This window comes from Xiphophorus couchianus, chromosome 6, assembly GCF_001444195.1.
Source record: "Xiphophorus couchianus chromosome 6, X_couchianus-1.0, whole genome shotgun sequence".
Lineage (NCBI taxonomy): Eukaryota > Metazoa > Chordata > Actinopteri > Cyprinodontiformes > Poeciliidae > Xiphophorus > Xiphophorus couchianus.
Window position 1 is genome coordinate 3,796,419 of NC_040233.1, and position 19,551 is coordinate 3,815,969.

Sequence of the window (19,551 nt, forward strand, 5' to 3'; positions counted from 1 at the left end):
CATTAAAACCTCTGTGAGAACGCGTCGCAGCTGATTTCTCCCCACTAATGGCCTGTAATACAGTGGTGAGAGATTTTCCTTCAGGTTTGCTGCCATTTTGCATCATCGTCAAAGATGCAGCAGTGGAGGGGAGAAACAAAAAAGAAAGCTTGTGTGAGATGGAGGTGCTGTGGATGTTGTCTCTTGGTGAGCAGCTGTAAACGCTTCAGATGTTTAATGGTAAACAGGATGCAAATTCTCACTTCCTGACATTGTGTCGGGTCTCATAGGAAATGGTAAATACAAACAAAGACATTGGTGATTAAAACGCCGGGCCCGCTCGTGTTAATTCCAAGCTTGAGGATTTCTCTGTAGTCGGAGCAGATGCGCCACCACAGAGCGTCTATCTGCTCTCCTAGCAGCAGGTAGCACTGACACATATGATAAATGCCAGCGGCCTGGCTGCTGACCAGCCGCCGTCGCATCCTGTGAGAGCGCCGCTGATGATTAGAGAGCATGATCGTGACCCCCGGCGCTCACTCCGCTGCGGGATCGGCGAAGACAGTGGGGGTTAGGGGTCAGCAGCTGCGTTTCCTTTTACCAGAGAATCCCTCAAATTGAAAGTACGAAAATAGATTTGCTTAACAGAAATCAATTTTGGAAAAAAGTTGTCATTCGCACATGGTGAGTCCATAGCTCTTCCGTAAAATCGCAAATCACAGACTTACAGTTTCCCCAAGTACAAGCGGCTTCTCGCACCCACGCCTACATAAGACGCACACGTCTTATTTCTCCTCTGATTGGCTGGTAGATGAGCGCTAGTGTCACGCCTTAAATTTTACCTTAAAACTGCACAAATAGAAATTACGAAAATAAATTAGCTTAATGGAAACATACCATTTACGAAAAATTTCACGTTTTTGGATAAACAGCTTTTGCGCGAGGATGAGGTGATTTTTCAGCCGTAGTGAACTTTGGTATATTTTTACAAATGTGCAATGGAAACACTTTTTTTTTCGCATCACACGAGTCGCGTGACCAACAGCCGGATGTTACTACTGGCAGAAATGACAAAGACGACGACAGGAAGTGGTAGGAAGAAGATTTCTTGTAGCTTTCCCAGAGCTCGCAGCATCGCACCACTCATAAAAAGTTGTCATTTGAACACGTTGAATCCAGAGCTCTTCCGTAAAATCAAAAGTGACCCCAAAAAAGCCGCACATTTGCAATGGAAACGCGGCTCATGTTCCCATTACGAATGTGCGCAAATCTACAAAACGCAGACGGAGCAGAACTGCTCAACGCCACTCGCTTTGGGTGGCAGATTTTTAAAAATGAAAGGAAATGTTGTCGTCTTATGTCTTACAACAGAGTCACACAGATATTTGTGGAGAACGATGGGCACATAAAGATAAAATTATGCACAAATTTTAACCAGAAAAGAGAGGTTAGCCAAAAAAAAAAACATGACCATATATTAAATATTCTATTTTTCTTGCAGATATATTGCTGAATTGATTAAAGCATAATTAATACCTTTAATTAGACACGATCAAAGTTTAAAATATGAGCTTCGACGTTGGATTTTGGATTCGTACGTCCGATTGTGTGGGAGTCTGCTCCTCGGCGCACGAGAGCCCCAGGAGCCTCTCAGTGGCCAAGCCTGCTCAGTCAATGCAGACACAAGGTGATGGCTCCGCTCAGCCGGACCGCTCCGCTCCGCGTCCTGCTCAGCAGATTAAAGCCAAACAACACCGGCGCTTGGTGAAAAAGCCAGAATAACTTTGCCTCCTTGAAGCCTCTCCAGCAGCGGCGGAGACTGAAATCCCCACAGCAGTCCTGCGGTCTCGCTAATTGGCGAGCAACGCCGGTCCGGGCTTTGATTAATCTTAAATCTTAATGAGTTCACTCAGAGCTGCTGTGATATTCCGACTGAGGAGGTAAAACACACTCGCCATTCCCCTCGTTTCATCCCCGCGGTTGCATCAGAGGAGACCTGGAACCTTCGGCCCAGTGAACCCGCCGAGGAATCAAAGAGAATACCAGAGATGTGTTTAATAATTTATTTGCATATGATTATCGTAAAAATACTGAAAGAGAGATGCTTATTTTTGTTCTGGTTTTCTCACATTTTCTTTTTTTTTTCTTTTTTTTGCAATCTAGTACACCTTTAACTGCACAGGAAAACTCTGCCCTCACAGACACGTTTTCTTCTTTCACGGCGAGATTCTCTTTAGCTTCAGACACGGACAGACTAAGGATGTCCCGATCCGATTCCAGGTATTGGTTTGGGCTTTTTTTTTTTATTGTTGCTATTGGCATTTCAGGCCTCTTGTCTGTGATTTTTAGCTCTAGCTAGCTGTGCAGTTGTTTCTTTTGTAAACACATTTCCTCCATGGAAATCATAGTAGACGCCACACCTGTCACAAATCTACCCTTCCTGAAAGTCATAGTATTTTTAATTTTTTTTACCCCAACTAATGAAGTTCACAGTGATAGAGACTGTATTGGCTTGCTGTAGCTCCTAGTCTGTCAGTCATATTTTGTTAGTCATATGACTTAGATTTGCCCAACTGTCCCAAAATCAAGAACGACCTCTTTCAAGTTTTATCTGCAACCAGTCAATTAGAAATGCAATAAAATATGTTACAAGCCAAATTATCAGCAAAACCTTTTTTTTTTAAAACCAGAGTAAGCATGCTAACGCTAAGCTAGTAGGCTAGTAAGTAACTCCTTATTTCGAGTCAGATCATAGAAACAATGAAGCTGCGCAGATTTCCACCAGACAGAATCTGATGACATTTTCATTTTGATAAACTTCAGTATAAAAAGCAGTTTAACTGTATGAAGTCTAAAAATTGATGCAGAAATGTACAATGACCTTTATTCAAAACAGCTAGTTCTGTCGGAGTAATGGAACATCACTCAGTTGCAACAATGTTAGCTATAGCATTTATAATTTTAATTTCTGTATATATGGACTTAATGCAAAATTGGATTAAAATTCACTAAATTTAGGTCGAGTCCACATGTAGCCAGATATTAGGGGAAAAAAGTAAATTTTGGTTTTAGCCTTTCAACCACACAAAAACTCAGTTTAATCACTAAGAACAATTATTTATTAAAACTCTGATCAAAGTGCAGATTTGAGAAAACTGTGTGTTTGCATGTGTGTACAAAGGAAAACAGAGACTTGGGGTCTCGCAAATTAGTCGAGGACATGTAATGTGCCAATATATCCGCTTTGACAAGATTCCCAGTCGACATCGTCTTGGTGTTTTATTAACTTTATATTCTAACACATTGTTTAAAAGTAGTTCAACTTTTCCATCTGTCGACACAAATGAGCTACTTGGTGCCGTGTTTAATTCCTGACAGGAAGTCGTGTTAGTTTTGAAGCAATCTGATTGACTGGCATAGGTTCCAGCTTTGTGCTACACTGCCCCCTATTGGTTTGGCATGTTTAAAAAAAAAAACGCTCAAGGGAGGATTTGTTTGGATTTACGTGGATGGAAACGTTTCTGAAAATGATCCCGAGTGCAATACTTTATAAAACAATATGAGGAATCGTTCAGTTTAGGCGTTTTCCGAAACGACTCGGATCGGTTTCGGGACATCCCTGGTAGTGACCGTCAAATTCCCTCATTCGTTTGCTTTATGAAACCATAACAACAAGCAGATAAGTGAGGGCCCCGCAAAGGGCCAAAGTCAGGTCGGATAGCTGTAACTGCTCAGTGGTTTGGTCTAATACAAACATGGAGTTATATACAGGCAGTTGGTTTAGATAGAAACTGCACTGACAGCTGGCGTTCCGAGGAAAACACTGATTAGGAATTAAAGAAATAATGGCTGATTTGTTCTGCAGGGTTGTTGTTTTTTTCCTACCTCTGAGTCAGTTTTAAGTTCCTGCTAATCTCCGATTTTTTTTTTTCCAAGTAAAATCTGCAGCTCTGCTTGGGGCAGGAAGAAGCCGGACATCGATCCTGACACAGTCTGCTCAGTGATTTTAAAGATAATTAGCCTGTCTGAGTCAAACATTTCCTTAATTCACTCATTCACGTCTGTCTGGTTTCTTACTATGTGGGAAGAAAAAAAAACCAAACAAACAAGCTTTGTAATAAAAAAGTTAAGCACAAGTAAAAAAAAAAAAAAAAAGCAGTATCAGGTAATAACTTGGCATTCAAAACAATGCGTTTTATGAGTCAAGGAAGGTTAAGAAAACGCGGGCGTTAAAGCCCGAAACAGCAGAATGCCACCGAAGCAACAGCGAATGTGGAACTTGGTAAGTACGTTTCTCATGACGGAGTTTCCACTTTGGCATGCACATGACGTGTCCCACACAGTGTCAGCTACGTCTCGCCTCCAACCCGGAGAGACGTGGGGGGGTTTGGGAGAGGGTGAAGACTCGGACGCTTTGTACAGATTCGTAAAACACGGATCTCCCAGTACGTTTCTGTGGAAGACGGTATTTAAGAGGAAGAGGATGAAAAGTTTCTTCTTTTTTTTTTCTCATCGCCAAAAATAACTATAAGGAACGTATTTGGTTGGGATTAAACAAACTACAAAAGAAAAAAAAAAACGGTCGAGCAGATTGATGCGGATGTCAAGCTGTATTGAAGGTTGGGTTTGCTTCATCTTGGCACTGTTGCGTCATTTCGACGTTTGTTTGCGAGTTCGCCTTTCCTCGGTGAGGCGGCGAGAAGGAAATACTGATTCCCAACCAGCAGAAAGAAACAGGGAAAAAAAAGGAAAAGAGAACACATGCAGGCATGCAAACACAACCTGAGAGGGTCCATTAAGAAGTTTGGCTTCATGTCAATAGTCACAAATCCACAAGTGTCAAGTAATGAACACACACACCGCAATGGGAAATTGTCTTTATACAGACGTTAAGTCTCCAGTGGGAAGGAAGTCTTCGAACCGGTCCGTTTTCATTGCCGTCATCTTTGATTCCCTGCCCTCTTTTTTTTTTTTTTTTTTAGACTTTGTACATCGGATTCTCCTCGTCAGAGTTCATAGGTAGTTTTTTTTATTTATTTTTTATTTTAATCTCGTTCTGTATGCGTTGCAGCAGTTCACACTCTGATGGGAAGAGTCTGGCTCATCTGTTGCCGGATGATTTCCTGACTGTCTTCCGGACTCTTCCTGTTGTGTCCCGGCAGCGTTCCTCCCAGCCGCAGCAGATCCCTGCCAAGACAAACGGCACACAGGTCAGCATCGAGTTCTGAGACGCCAAAGCCACCGCGAGTCCGAGTCTTTCTTTTGAAGCCGGATTGAGGTCTAAGCCACCTTTGCGTCAGAGGAGCTCAATTCTGCAGAGTTCCTCACTCTTAGATCCTACGATTGCAAATAATAAAACACGGCATCGTGGGAATAAACCGTAAAAAGTGCTGATCTGAAGCCTCGACTGTTGTAAACAGCTCCAGAATCTATTCATCACGTTTTCAGTTTTTAATAAAACTTCAACATATTTCTTGGCTATCTTTGGGACACCAGCGCCTGAGTGTCCTTTGTTCCCCGGCCAGTGTCCTTGTTTTGAAGGCCCGTGTGGCTGGAGATGCTGAAGCAGATAGCGCCGCATCTCATATCCCCTCTCTGCATCCCCTTTATCTGGCCGTGCCATCGTCCAGCAGCCAATGGCGACGCAGACGCTCTCTAAATCATCGCTCTGACAACATGATTCTTCTCCTCTCCCCATCCATCACTCGCCGCCGCCGCATACAGATGAGGCCATAAATTAATCATCGGCATGTCATCGGCACACAGCCACAGCGGAACGAGTAACACAACGCGAACAGGAGTGCGCGCGCGTTCTCCTCCTTCCCGCCCGTCGCGTTCGCCGGGCGCGCCCTCCCCTGATGCATTAAAAAGCTCATTAGCAACCTAATTAAACACATTCCTCTCTTTTAGCTTCTCTTCAATCTCCCTTATTACTCACACTTCATCACCTCCTGCTTTTCCACATCAGCACCCCGTGTGCCGCTTTCTGTCCTATCACCTACATTCCAGCATCCAGCCAAGTGGAAGGGGAATTAAAGCGAGGTCAGCCATTACATTTCCACACACAATTAGCTTCGCTGAGCCCAAATCCTGGCACAGGAAATGCCCTCGGGGGACTCCGTGTTGGAGCGAAAACTGTGAGCCAAGGAGCCGGTACCCGCACCTGGAAACTGAATGTGTGAATTCTGCTGTATGCGTCTGTCTGTCTGTCAGCCAGCCAGCCCGGCGGCGTAGACAGTGCTGAAGATCCGCGTTTGATTCATTATACATCACCAGCCGATCCGGTGTTCTGAGCACCCGCTAAGAACACCGCTAATGTTGTTGACTTGAATTCCAGGCTAACAAAATTCAGAACAAACACGTCGGCATGCCGGAGCGTTCCAAATCGGCAAAAACTCAGAAGGAGAAAGCTGAAAAAAAACCCTAAACAAAAAAAAAAAAAATCCAACACCTGGGGGCGAGCACAGCTACCTACGACATCACATCTCCACTTCCACCGAGAAGTGTCAGAGACTCAGAGGCAGACATCCGTCTGGCAGCAAAAAGGCCCTTCAGCGCAAAGAGGTATCCTATCGAGTCAACACGGAGTATAAAACAAAGCAGAGCCAACAAGCACGCACCTTGTTGTGCTTCTCTTCAGGCCAGACATTATTTTTTTTATTTTATTTTTTTCTGTGACATCTTATTCCAGCAACCCAGAGGCGCAGCGCTGCCCGTCTCCGGAGCAGCAATCTTTATCTTGCGCTGAGCGCCAGTCATATACAATACCGAAGACAATTTCACATGAGGAAGAAGGAAAATGCATTACTGCTTTATTTTCTGCTTCCGTCATGGAATAACCTCCAGACCATTTGGAGTGCTGATGGAGGGGAAAAAAAGAAAAAGAAAGAGGACAGTGATTGTTTTTTTTTTGTGTAGCAAAGTAGCAAACAGTAGCAAAGTTGCCTCCATTTACAAACACGTTGCCTTTTATTGTAAAGTGACAACCGTCAGAGCAGACGAATGATTAAGAATGGCGGTGGGGTAACCTAAAGACGGACATCCGTTTGGGGAAACGTCAGGTTTTAAAAAGCATTTTAAAACAAATGCAGCACTAAAAGTCAATGCCTGGTCGCACCTTTTCAAACACCTTCATTCAATGTACAAAGGTTGGTAGTACAGATGTTAGAAGCATTAAATTAAAGCGGCAGGATGTAAGTTACATAAAAAATAGTTTTTTACTTGTTTAAACTGTCACCATGTCGTGAAAGATGATCCGTGAAAAGATCAAACTCCTTCACCTCCTACCTCAGCTGCTGTTACCGTCTGGAGAAAAACAACCAATCAGAGCCAAGAGGTGGGTCATAGCGCTGTCAGTCATCCTCATGTAGCTGCTGCTAAATGTGTGGATCGGAGAGAAAACAATCTCACCGTTACAGGAAAACCGTTTATCTGCCGTCATTTGGTGGCTATGCTAACTAGCCTTCGCAGTCACAACATGCTACGCTCGCTGCAGTGTGGCAGGGAGCAAGGCGAGGAGAAGGGAGGATGAGCAGCGGCACACATAGAGGTGATTGACAGCGCTAAGACCCGCCTCCAGTCAGCACTGGGAGAAAACAAAGGAACTTTTTTTTTTTTACCGATTATACTGTCACGACATAGACATTTTCAACAAATTTGTAAAAAAAAAAAAAAGTTTGTAAAGTTTACATAAAGCAGCTTTAAATGCAGTATAATATCACAACAGTATAATATCACAACAGTATAATATCACAGCAAATGTTTTTGTTTTTTTTAGAAAAATCCAAACTTTAGTTCAGTACAATTATATAGTGGAGAAAACGGTGAAATCTATCGCTGGTATCGCTGCTTTAAATGATTTGCTTCTGGCAGTAGGAGATCATTCTACTGGTCCTTAGGCAATTCACAGACCTCTGGTCCAGAATCATGACAACTTGGACGACCTTGGAGGAACATTGATTTTGTGTCTGAAGGAACGCTCGGTGTTCTGTTTTGGACCAGATCGAGCTTCGCAGTATGTTGAATCACAATAGACATCACCGTTTCCAATGGAGTCACAAAGGGCTGAATAATATTTCCAGTATCATTTATTCAAACTCTGTATCAATAATACATCTTGGCAGTTAGACTTTTCTGTCCTCAACTGGTATAGATTTCGGTAAAAATGAAGAGAAGTTCAGACGTCACGATGATGGGGGGGAGCAAGAGCACAGAGAGAAAAGTGCGAGTTGTTCACGATCGATGTCGTCACTGCAATTTTCAACTGTGCACCCCCAACAATGATTCATTTTCAGTTTACTGGCAGAGTTCATTCGATTTAAAAAAAAAAAATCTCCCCTGGTAAGAGTTTATGATGCTCTGCATTCTAATAAGGATCCCTGGGTTTTTGCAGGAGAAACAGACCCACAGCATTACAGATCTTCTACCGTCAATAACAAGGGACAGGAAGTGGTTTTTTTGTTGTAAAATCCAAGTTTCATCTGATCAAAGCACGTGCTTCCAGTTAAAGCCATAGTGGAGTTTAGCTAGCTCAGCATTCATATTTGTGGAGGTAGAACAATAAAAAAAAAGAAAAACATTTTTGCATCTATCCCAGGTAAGTAGGAGATTGGTGATGGATTAATATTGCATAAGAGTCCGCAAAGGTCAGAAAATGAACCACTTTTGGCTCTGCTGTGAGCGAGGGCTGACCGACAGACCCGCCAACCAGGTCACATCTGTACCAGCACCGCTAACAGTGATCCCACTGTCAGGAACTTCGTATAAAATAGGTTGCTATATTTTGCAACTTTTTGGCGGAAAAAAAAAATCAGGATTGGCCAAAATCGGAATCTAATGGTTTCCCAAGCTGATCACTCTACTGGAGAGCTTTGGATATTTTTATTACCTTCCTTTAAATCCTGCTCAGTGCGCTGATGGGAACATGAATATGGGTTCTTCTCCAGTCTAATAGCCAACAACGAAAAGATAGTTTATGACATGGGAGCTTCTAGATATTTGGATTTCAAGAGTACCAATAGACACAGAATGTGTTTCCACGCTCATGTGCTCAAATTAGAGGTCAGATTTTTTAAATTAAGTTGCAGAAATTAAAGATTGATTTAAGACTTTTTACATGACATAACGCAGGACAACCACAGTTTTTCCATATCTACATATGTTTATTTTTCCTACATCAACATAACTCGCTTCATCGCAGACCTTCACCCCGACAACAGTAGCTGCGTTCCCATTACAAAATGTGCGCAAAGGTTTGTTGATATTCCACTAATGTTGAAAAAACACAATTTCACAATTACTGTTTCCACTAAATAAGAAACGCAATTAAAATCACACTGAATAAGTTTGTTCACGCAATAAGTAAATAAAAAAAACACACCGTGCGCCATCATCCTCCTCCTACCACTTCCCATCATCTACTTTATCGCTTCCTCTAGTACTAACATCCAGCGCACAAATTTTTTTTGAAAAACTAGAGCTTTTTATTTTCGAAATTACTTTGTTTTTACTAAGCAAATGTATTTTCGGAATTCCAATTTGAGCAATTTTAAGGCCAATGGAAACGCAGCTAGCCGATCATCGAGTTGCTCTGAACACCAAGGGTGTTGGGTGTCGATCTGAGCAGCTCTGGTCCAATCAAACCTACATGTTTGACTCACCCTGAGTAGCTGCTGGTCACCACCTTGAGGCTCGCGGCGTTGCGGAGCAGCTTGTCCAGGGTGCTGACGATGCGCGAGAACTTAGGCCTCAGGTTTCTCTCCTTCATCCAGCACTCCAGCATCAGCTGGTGCAGCACCATGGGACAGTCCATGGGCGGGGGCAGCCGGTAGTCCTGCTCTACTGCCGTCATTACCTGGCAGAAGGAAAATCACTCATAAGTACAATAATTTTAAGCTAAATGACATAAACATTGTATGTTCAAGGTCCGCTGAGTTCAATGTGGCTGCAGAACGCAGAGGCTGGTTAAGTGTTTATTTGAACTGCGGCAGTTTGTCACTCTGAACATCGAGGAGCAATTCCCCACAATTATATATTAACAGACAAGAACACTGAAAATGAACACCTGAGCACAAAGTTCAGTTTATTTTTGATCAGAGACAAATCTCTGTTCTTCTGCACGAATTGTAATTTTTGAGTCAGAACTTCATTTTGATGAAGTGGCATCACCTGCCTGGATCATCGACTTGCTCTTAGAATACAGATGATGCAGCGCGGACATTATGGCTCCAAGACAGACGATAAATCTGTATTATTATTTTCAAAAGGCAATTAATTCTAACGGCAACAAAAAAGTGAAAAGTCCTGGACTGAGTCTATGCATCGGCTGTGAAGGGAACGGGTGATGATGCGTAGCTCATCCAGTACAGCTGTTGTTAGTAATTGGTGGGTTCTGAGCTTAGTCTACTTTTTTGTTTTACGCTTGTCGATCTTAACTTTAAAAAAAAACGTCTGTTTGAACTTATAATAAATCTGTTTTAGACATCGAAAGAATCGTCTTTAAGATTAAATATTTACACATTTCAGGCATTTATGACGCCTGTAAATACAGGATCATTTACAAGGTAAATTCTGGTTGGTCTGGATGAGGCAGATTTTTTTATTTATTTTGTTGGACTGTGAGTCGGACGTCAAAATCATTCACCCCCTCATGCACAAAGATGTCATAATTTCAGAATGATTTTTTTGTGAGTAAAACCTCTTGTGAAATATGGCAGCCTCCAGAGACGGAGGAAGCGGTTTGTCCAGATGAGATGCAGACACGTTCCACCTGGACCTCGCTGACACTTGTGTCCGTCGGATCCCAGCGTTTCACACAGAGATTCAGATTTTTGATTAAAGACCCTTGGGGACCGATAATGCACTGGTTTGACAACTACCAACTGAGAAAAGAAGGGGAAATAAACTGAACTGAAAAGAAAAGTAAAGCCAAGACTCACCAGGATACCAATGCAGTTTTTCTGCCCCTTTTGTCCCCGAGAAGATCAATAATTCAAAACAGGAGGAGAACAGCAAGTCTACCTTAAACATAAGCGTCTTTGTTTATCTACTTCAGCCTGTGATCTGATTCAGGGGTTTTTGTACCTACTGTGCATTTGGCATCAACCTTTGAAGGGGAATTTTCTGCTGACTAAATGCATGCAAGCTTCACAGGTGAGACTGAACACAAGAAGAAGAAGCCACAACGCAAGAAAAGCCACCAAAAAACAACAAAAAGACACAACAAGTAGCCACAACACAACAAAAAGCAACAATACAGGTTATGCTAAAACTGAAGGTATGCTAAACTTGCTAGCAACATTCAATTTTAATGTAAAACAGAATTTAATAACTTCAAAGCATAACTTCCGTTGTGGCTCTTGCATTTTGCTAACCCTTCTGGGCCACCGTCCTCGACAACATTGTGGTACTTTGAAATCTTAAGTCGTAAGTGAGGAGGTACTTATTTTACAGTCTGAGAACCATCGATCCATAACCTATCATTTCTTTTACGGTTTTAGGGGTGTCAAACAAAGCATTTCAACTTAAAAAAAACAAACTCCCCATTCCTTAGCTACAAGCTAAAATAAACCCCATCATGTTCAACCATGTAGTTCTGAGTAACCACATAAAGACTCTTTGTTTAGTGTCTGTTGGCGTTCTAGTAAGATAATCGCCACTTTCTGTATTATGTCCTGCGTTTGACAGCTGCTCAGTTTGCGCTGTCAAATATCCCATCCTTCCTTCCAGTGGCTCCGCCAAACTCTTAAAAAAAAAAACGAATCCCAAATGTTGTCACTTCAGAACTGCCTGTGACTGACGCGGAAAACAATAAGTGAAGGAAGAACGCGTTGGCTCATTGATTAGATTTCGCCTAGCAACTGCATTTACCTCCATAAGCTCTGTATGGGCTTCCAGCTCCCCGCAACAATAAAAAAACTGGCATTTGGGAACAATAAAGCAGTTCTGCTGCGCTCCTCTCCTCCCGCTGCTTGTCCTTTGATTTTGTGTGGTGCCTCCAGCCGGCGAGTACCTCTGTTTATATCTCGTATTTGTTGACTCTGTTGCTTATTGAGCAACGGCTGAGGCACAAAGGCTACGGGGAACAATGGAGAGCCTCTGCTTTGATGCTTTTCATTACTGCGTTAGGGTTTTGTTGTGAAAGTTATACATACATTAATGCCATTTTTCATTTTGGTTGCCTTTCCCCCCTCCCCCCTTGCTTTATTGGTATCGGTGTTACACGTCTCTTTTTTTGAAGCGCGATACAGAGCCGGTAGTCCTCGGAGAGTTGCGTGGAGGTGTACAGTACGCGCCGCTTCGGCACTTTGCTCAGCGAGGAGGAACCCAGAGATTTCTGTTTTCTTTCCTACAAAGCTCGGCGCTGCAGCTCCAGTGTCTGTGCAGAGCAGATAGCCGACAGGTAACAAGGCCCGTTAAAAAAAAAAAAAAAGCTTTTCCTGAGAATGCCTTTGTGAGTGTGAGGAGGAGAGGCTTTGCAGAATGGATTTGTAGGGTGTGTGCCGGGCTTGAGCTGTAAATAAGGTAGTACAAAAAAAAAAAAAAAAAAAGAGGGTAGAACACAGGCACACAGCTGCACCGGCATCTGCAGAGGGGAGATAAAGACTCCAGAACAGAGCCAGGGTCCGACGTGTCACTCTGGAAATCAAAGCCACAGCCGCTCAGAGGAACTCCCAGCCGGCCCCCCGCTAGACTTTAGTCGTAAAACTCTTTGCAAAAGGAATTTGCGGCGCAGGTGCGTGTGTTTCGGGGAGGCGACGTGGCCAACTCACGTCCTGGTTGCTCATGTCCCAGTAAGGCCTCTCTCCGTAGGACACCACCTCCCACATGACGATGCCGTAGCTCCACACGTCGCTGGCCGAGGTGAACTTCCTGAAGGCGATGGCTTCTGGCGCCGTCCACCGAATGGGAATCTTTCCTCCCTGCTCACGCACACACACCCACGCACACACACACACACATCGCTACTATAGAATGCACGGCAATATAAAAACAACAGAGAAGTACAGAAACATAGTGCCCCGCAAGTCTTCACACACCACTGACTTCTTTGTATTTACTGGAAAAAGGAACTTATGGAAGGGTGTTTTTGAGACGTGTTTTTATCATCTTGACCTTTGGTCGAACTGTTGTGTTGAAAGGTCACGGATGCGAAATGATCCAGACTGTATTTTCCTTTTTTATGTACGCTGATGTCTGAGATGGTAAGTTCTGGAAGGGAAGTGTGATTTTGTGTGCGTGACTATAAAAAGCAACTTATGTACTTGTTTTTTTCAGTCTCGTTTTCTCCGAGACTCTCAACGGTTTAAACTTTGTTGGTCCTTGAAGGAAATATCCTGAAGACAAATGTGCGTTTCTCTGTATGACTGATTCAGTGTTTCTACATTTTAATAAGAGGACACAACCAAAAACCTCACAGTAGGAAATAACTAGGAAATGAGGGAAAAAATAATTCACATTTCAACATATTTTTGTTTTCTTTTTATACCAATACCAATTTATATTGTGCCCTATACTCTAAGGCTTGGTCCACATGTAACTGCATATCTGGGAAAATGAATACATTTTATGTGTTTTTTGCATTCATCCACACAAACACTTCAACTAGTATCACTAAACATGATTACATATTTGATGAGATTTGAAAAAACTCTGTATTTGTGTTTGCGAGTGTACATGTGAAAACAGAGCAGAGATTACAGTCGGCGACAAATAATGCGCCAATATGTCCACATATTTACTCTGTGATTCCCAATCAACATCATCTTGTGTTTTATTAACTTTATGTTCTAATACTCTATTTAAAAGCAGTTCCACCTACATATCTGTTCACAAAAATGGATGTCCTGGAACCGTGTTTAATTTGTAGCAGGAAATATTGGTTCTATTGCAGCGATCCGATTGGCTGGCATAGGATTTAGCTGTGTGCTACGCTGCCCCCTATGGTTTTGGCATGTTAAAACAACCCCCATGGACGTATTTGTCCGAGTTCATGTGGATAAAAACTTTTCCGGAACGTTTTAATAGAAGAGCTGGCTATGTGTGTACATGGCTTATTGCCCAAATAAAATCCTCAACACGAGTTTTCTTTCAGAAGTCACCTTAACAGTAAATCAAGTCTCCCTGTGTGTCATTTCTTCTACGTACAAATACGTTTATACATTTGTACGCAGAAATGTATAAACGTATAAATGTGTCACTGAGACCAAGCAACACAGCAGACGAGTCGGGGATCAAACTGTGAAGAAGTTTAAAGCAGTTCCATCTGTCATCTGAAAGCAGAGTGAGTATGGCACATCTACCAAACAAGACATGGCCGACCACCTGAACTGGTAAACCAGGCATTAATTAGAGAAGCAGCCAAGAGGTTCATGGTAATTATAGAGGAGCTGCAGAGATCCACAGCTCAGCTGGACCAATCTGCCAACAACTGACAGGATGTTATCACTCCTGATAGTCCTTTAGACTCGGTTCAGTTGGCGACCAAAATTGCAACATTTGTTACATTTCTACTGCCGTGTTTCTCTTTCACTGCGTCAAACAACCAAACCATTTTGAAAAACCCGTTCCCCTCCTCGCCTGTGGTGGCGCTGTACCAAAGAACCGGAGTTCGACTTTGCATTCACAGCTCCCCAAGAGAACCAGACTTTCTAGGCAAACAAACTGGAGTTTGATTAAAGTGCCACAATACTACAATCTAGATGTTTTTTTTGATATCAGAACCAATACCGATATTAATATCAGATTGGTGTACCTCTAGTCAAAGTGGTAAAAAAATATGAAAACCAGTTTCCTTCTACTTCACCACTATGAGCTACTTTGCTTTGGTATGTGACATAAAATCTAAAACAAGCAAGTTTGTGGCTCTAGCAAGAAACGGTAAGAGTTAGACTAAAGAGAACATAAATCTGACTGACCAGGGAGCTCGTGTACGTGGGGTCAGCGGATGTGTCATCCAGGAAGCGCGAGAGGCCGAAGTCGGAGACCTTGCAGACCAGGTTGCTGTTGACCAGGATGTTCCGTGCGGCGAGGTCTCGGTGCACGTAGTTCATGTCTGACAGGTACTTCATCCCGGCGGCGATGCCGCGCAGCATCCCGACCAGCTGCGTCATGGTGAAGCGACCGTCGTTGAGCTGCAGATAAGAGCCAGAGATTCAGATTCAGGACGGGCGGCGAGGAAGGGAGAGGATGTGATGATTATGGAAATATAGGAGGAGTATGAGAGACAACACCGGAGGGGAGCCGATCAGTCACTGGAGCCACACAAACGTGACATCTGTCATGATGCGTTGCAGCTGCTGCTGACGCTCACTGACAGCTGACCTTTTCACACACGCTGCCCAATTAGTAGATTAATTACACACTTTATTGCTGCACCGAAGCCGCTTGTGTCTTAATACCGCTTTGACAAAAACAACATAAAACAAACTGACACACACACACACACACACAAACGCTCGTCCGTCGCAGACGCACGGCCGCTACCGAGGCGGATTTCTCATCGACATCAAAACAACAACACATTAAAGCGAAACCGCCTTCCAATTGCATCTAGCACCAAAAAGTCCTTGATTCGCAGCTTCTTTTTTTATTTGCCCCCCTTTTTGTTACCATTAAAGAAGCATGAAACAAATCTTAAGATTGTGGGGCTTTCAGGGTTCATTTCACAATTCTCCACATTAGTGAACCATGTCACAAAGTGGAAATTATAATAAATGATCGGTCCGACCTGTGAAGACTCGTGACCCCCTGACGATGCGAGAGCCGGAGAGAGTCGATGGAACGTCAATAGACAATTAAAAAAAAAAAAAAAACGGGGAGAAGTTTCTTCTCTCATGACCTGAATATCTAATAAAACCGGGAAGAGAAACTGGAGAAAATACTGTGGTGCATAATCGTTGCCTTCTTTCACTCGGCTGTGAGAAAAGCAAGAACGCACGCACAGATGTGACATGGCAGAAACGGTAAACACGCTCGCTTTGTAGTCTGCACACTCCGGTGGAGTTCGACAGGCGAACGGGCCGGGATGGATGGATGTATAAACAGCCATAATTCACTGCAGGCCTTCAGAAAGTCCTGTGTATGCATGTGTGTTATTTCAGGGCGTCTGTGAAAGTTCTGCATGTGCACATGTCCGGAAAGCTCAGAAAGTAGGTCTTCTGGGAAGCCAGAGTTGAGAATTTCCCGTGAGTGACTGACTCGGACAGTAAATAAGTGTGTGTGTGTGTGTGTGTGCGCAGTAGTTTCCTCATTAGAGTAGAACTCTAAGTTCCCCTGAGTCACCGGCTGAGTGACACTGGCAGGAGAGAGGAGCGCAGGGAGCAGGCAGGAGGTTTTTCTCTGTTGTTTATGCGGTATCTGACTGAAGCTGCGTTTCCATTATGAATGTGAGGAAAACTGTCAATATTCCACTAATGTAGAAAAATGAACAACTTCACAATTGCGCTGCTTCCATTAAACAAGAAATGCACATCCACAATCATGTGGATGTTTGTTCATATAAGTTGTTGCCATCGTTCGTCAACCACTTCCTGCCGTCTTCTTCTTTTTCAACAGTAGTAACATCCGTTTGGTTGATGAAATGACTTGTGATGCACAAAAAAAAAGTGTTTAGACATGGAGCTACAACTACTGACTGTAATTTCCAAGAACAGGTCTTCAAATAAAGACATGGTAATAAGCAGAATAATACCCATTTGAATAAGACATTTACATTGTCCAACAGTTTCAGGTTAGCTTTTCTTCTTCCCTTAGCTGTTCTCTTTAGCATCGCAGCAGATCACCCTAATCTGCTGCCGTACAAAGCATCTGCCCTAATCCATCACTTCATCCACGAACCTTCTGTGGATTGGAGCTATGGTTTGAAACGGGTCCAGATTTACCTGAACACCTCCCAACATGCTGTTCCTGTGGTTTAAAGTCCTTCTTATAGGACAGAATCTCTTGTAAGCAGTTTTATTTGTCCTTCCACTGTAGCTCAGAGAAAAGACTTTAAAATATTTCTGCTACTTTATAAATCACTGAAGGGCTCAGCACCAAAATACATCAAAAACCTGTTGTTGCATCAACTTGGGTCTCCAGGTTTTGGCCTACTCTACACCACCCAGAACCACAACCAGAACCAAACGTAGAGAAAAAGCATTCAGCTTCTATGAACCACAAATCTGGAAAAAAAAACTTTCAGAAATCTGACTTCCTTTAAATCCAGACTAAAAACCTCACCTGTTTAGAGTTGCCTTTCATTAGTAGTAAAAGCACACACTGTTTTGATGATGTAGCTTATTAAATCAATTGTTTGAGATTTTTTTTTTTTGTTACACAAGCAAGGTTTTATGAAAAGGGACATTAAAATGTTACCTGTAGTGTATAACTATTGACATTCTCATAAAGTATAAATCCTGATTAGTTGGTATCTGAGAGTGAAACTAACAGGGTGAAAACTAAAGCGGAGTCTTAAAAAAACGTTACCTGTCATCATGTATGTAACTGGGTTGCTAATTACACAGAAGCTGATGATGTTTTATACAGTTAACAGCAGCGTGCCACTAATGATCTTCCTTTGTGAACATGTGAAGCTATACATAACTATATATAGTTCTACATAACTATACATAACTGGATAATGAGACTGATTAACAACCAATAAAACAGGACATAACATTTTATGAAGTAAAACAAAACTTTAATCACTATTATCTTTGATTATTTTTCCTTTTTTTGGACCACTTCACTTAATGAGCTGCATAAATAATTCACTTCTTTGTAGATTTCCTTTCAATACAAATTCTGTATGATGTATAACAGTACCTTTGAGGTATGCATAAAATATGAAACTGTTCAAGTAGTCAAAGGAAATGAATATGTTGGAATCATTTTTGATAGAAACATGAAGTTTTTCCGTCACATCCAGGGTGTGTGTCAGGGTCAAAACAAATCTGTCTTATCAGCTGCTTTATCATATATGAATGATATGATTTTGTAACATTTTTCTTAGTGTATTATGTCATGATCACAGCTCCCCTCTTCTGCATTGAAGTCTGTCATCTCATTGTATGATTAGACAACTAAATGTTTTGGATAAGATACACATAAAATGGCGTCATCAGCAAATACAAACCTTTTCCCCTATGAAAATGTTATGAATTTTTAGCATTTCGAAGCTCTCTTTGACCTTTGACCCTATAGCCTCTGGTAGTGGGGATTGTATAGTTTCAAAATCTAAAACATCCATTGGACATTTCTTGTTTGCCACCTAAGGCCCCCAAACGTTGGAACTCTCTCCCCACTGACCTTTTTTAGCTTCATATCATGTTATGTTATTCCTTCATCAAAATCATACCTTGAAAGCTGCTTTGATTCCTTCATGCATTTTTGAGAAATCTTAATCTCCCATGGCAACCATTCAGCTGTGCAAATCGCCTGGGTGGACCTAGCTCCGCCTTCCAGATGCAGCTCCTCCTCAGTTTTAGTTTTCAAGCTTCTGAGCTTCCGCTTCACAGACTTTCCCTCCCCCGCGGCTCCCCCACTCAGCTCCTTCAACTAGCTGGCAGCAATTAGCAACACCTGGTGTTACTGTTCATCTACTGAGCTCATTGTAGGAGCTACGTACATCTCAGTGAAACGCTGGTAAAAATGTTGTTAAATCGTCAATAGAGGAGTTATGTTGTGATGACTTCCTGAAGGTGGAGTTTTAGAAAGTAGGAGGTTTTAAAGAGACAGAGGCTCAATTTCAAGAAGTTAAATTACAAAGTAAAATTGCTTTTGTCATATTTGAGATATATAGTTTTTAAAGCCACTGAAGGACACAGTTGAATTTGCTATTATCAATGGCAGTATGTGTCTGGAGGAGACCTAATGCTGCATCTAAGGCCAATACAGACCTTACATAAACATCACATTTATGAGACTGGAGTTGCTTTAAGAGACTTCAAACTCCAGTCCTCGAAGGCTGCTGTCCTGCAACTTCTTGACGCGTCCCAATTCCCAACACGCCTAAATCAAAGAACCAAATTATCTCTTCTTGCACTGCAGTTCTATGGAGTCCTGCTAAAGGTAATTATGTAATTCGAGTGTGTTGACAGAGAGGTGCATCTAAAAGCTGCAGGAGGCCTGGAGTCTGACACCTGTCCTCTACGGCAAGCTGTTAGCTTCAGCCTGTGGGACCAACTAATGACAACAGGTGTTATCAGCCGCAGGTAGAATATGAACTGCTTTTAACAGAAACACACTTAGAAAATGATGAACTGTATCTTTAGAGTAACAATATTTTGTTATTATTACAACTGCACTCAAAACATCGTCAATATTCCTCTTGTCGAAAAAAAACGCAACCAGAATTTTACAATTGTGCCATTTCTAATAAGAAATGCGATTTAAAAATAATGAATAAGTTTGTTCACATGATGTCATTACAAAACATACTGCTCCATCTTCCTCCTACCACTTCCTGTCGTTTTCTTCATCATTTCCACCTGAAGTAACATCTGGCTGTTGTTCAGATGACTCGTGATGTGAAAGAAGTATTTCCATTGCCGTTTTGTGAAATACATGTATTTCAATGCAGAAGAAAAATCA

At 42.3% G+C, this 19,551-nt stretch overlaps 1 protein-coding gene across 1 annotated transcript in view; it reads right to left on the reverse strand.

Moving 5' to 3' along the window:
• Positions 1 to 2,028: 2,028 nt before the first annotated feature.
• ephb3a (eph receptor B3a) overlaps positions 2,029 to 19,551 on the reverse strand; it is a 66,717-nt gene continuing 49,194 nt past the window's right edge. Inside the window, exons 12-15 of the mRNA XM_028020627.1 lie at positions 14,895 to 15,110; positions 12,750 to 12,899; positions 9,639 to 9,832; positions 2,029 to 5,166 (exon numbers count right to left, since the gene is read on the reverse strand). Coding sequence (XP_027876428.1) covers positions 5,055 to 5,166; positions 9,639 to 9,832; positions 12,750 to 12,899; positions 14,895 to 15,110 — 672 coding nt within the window. The 3' untranslated portion in view covers positions 2,029 to 5,054. The remainder of the gene's footprint in view (positions 5,167 to 9,638; positions 9,833 to 12,749; positions 12,900 to 14,894; positions 15,111 to 19,551) is intronic.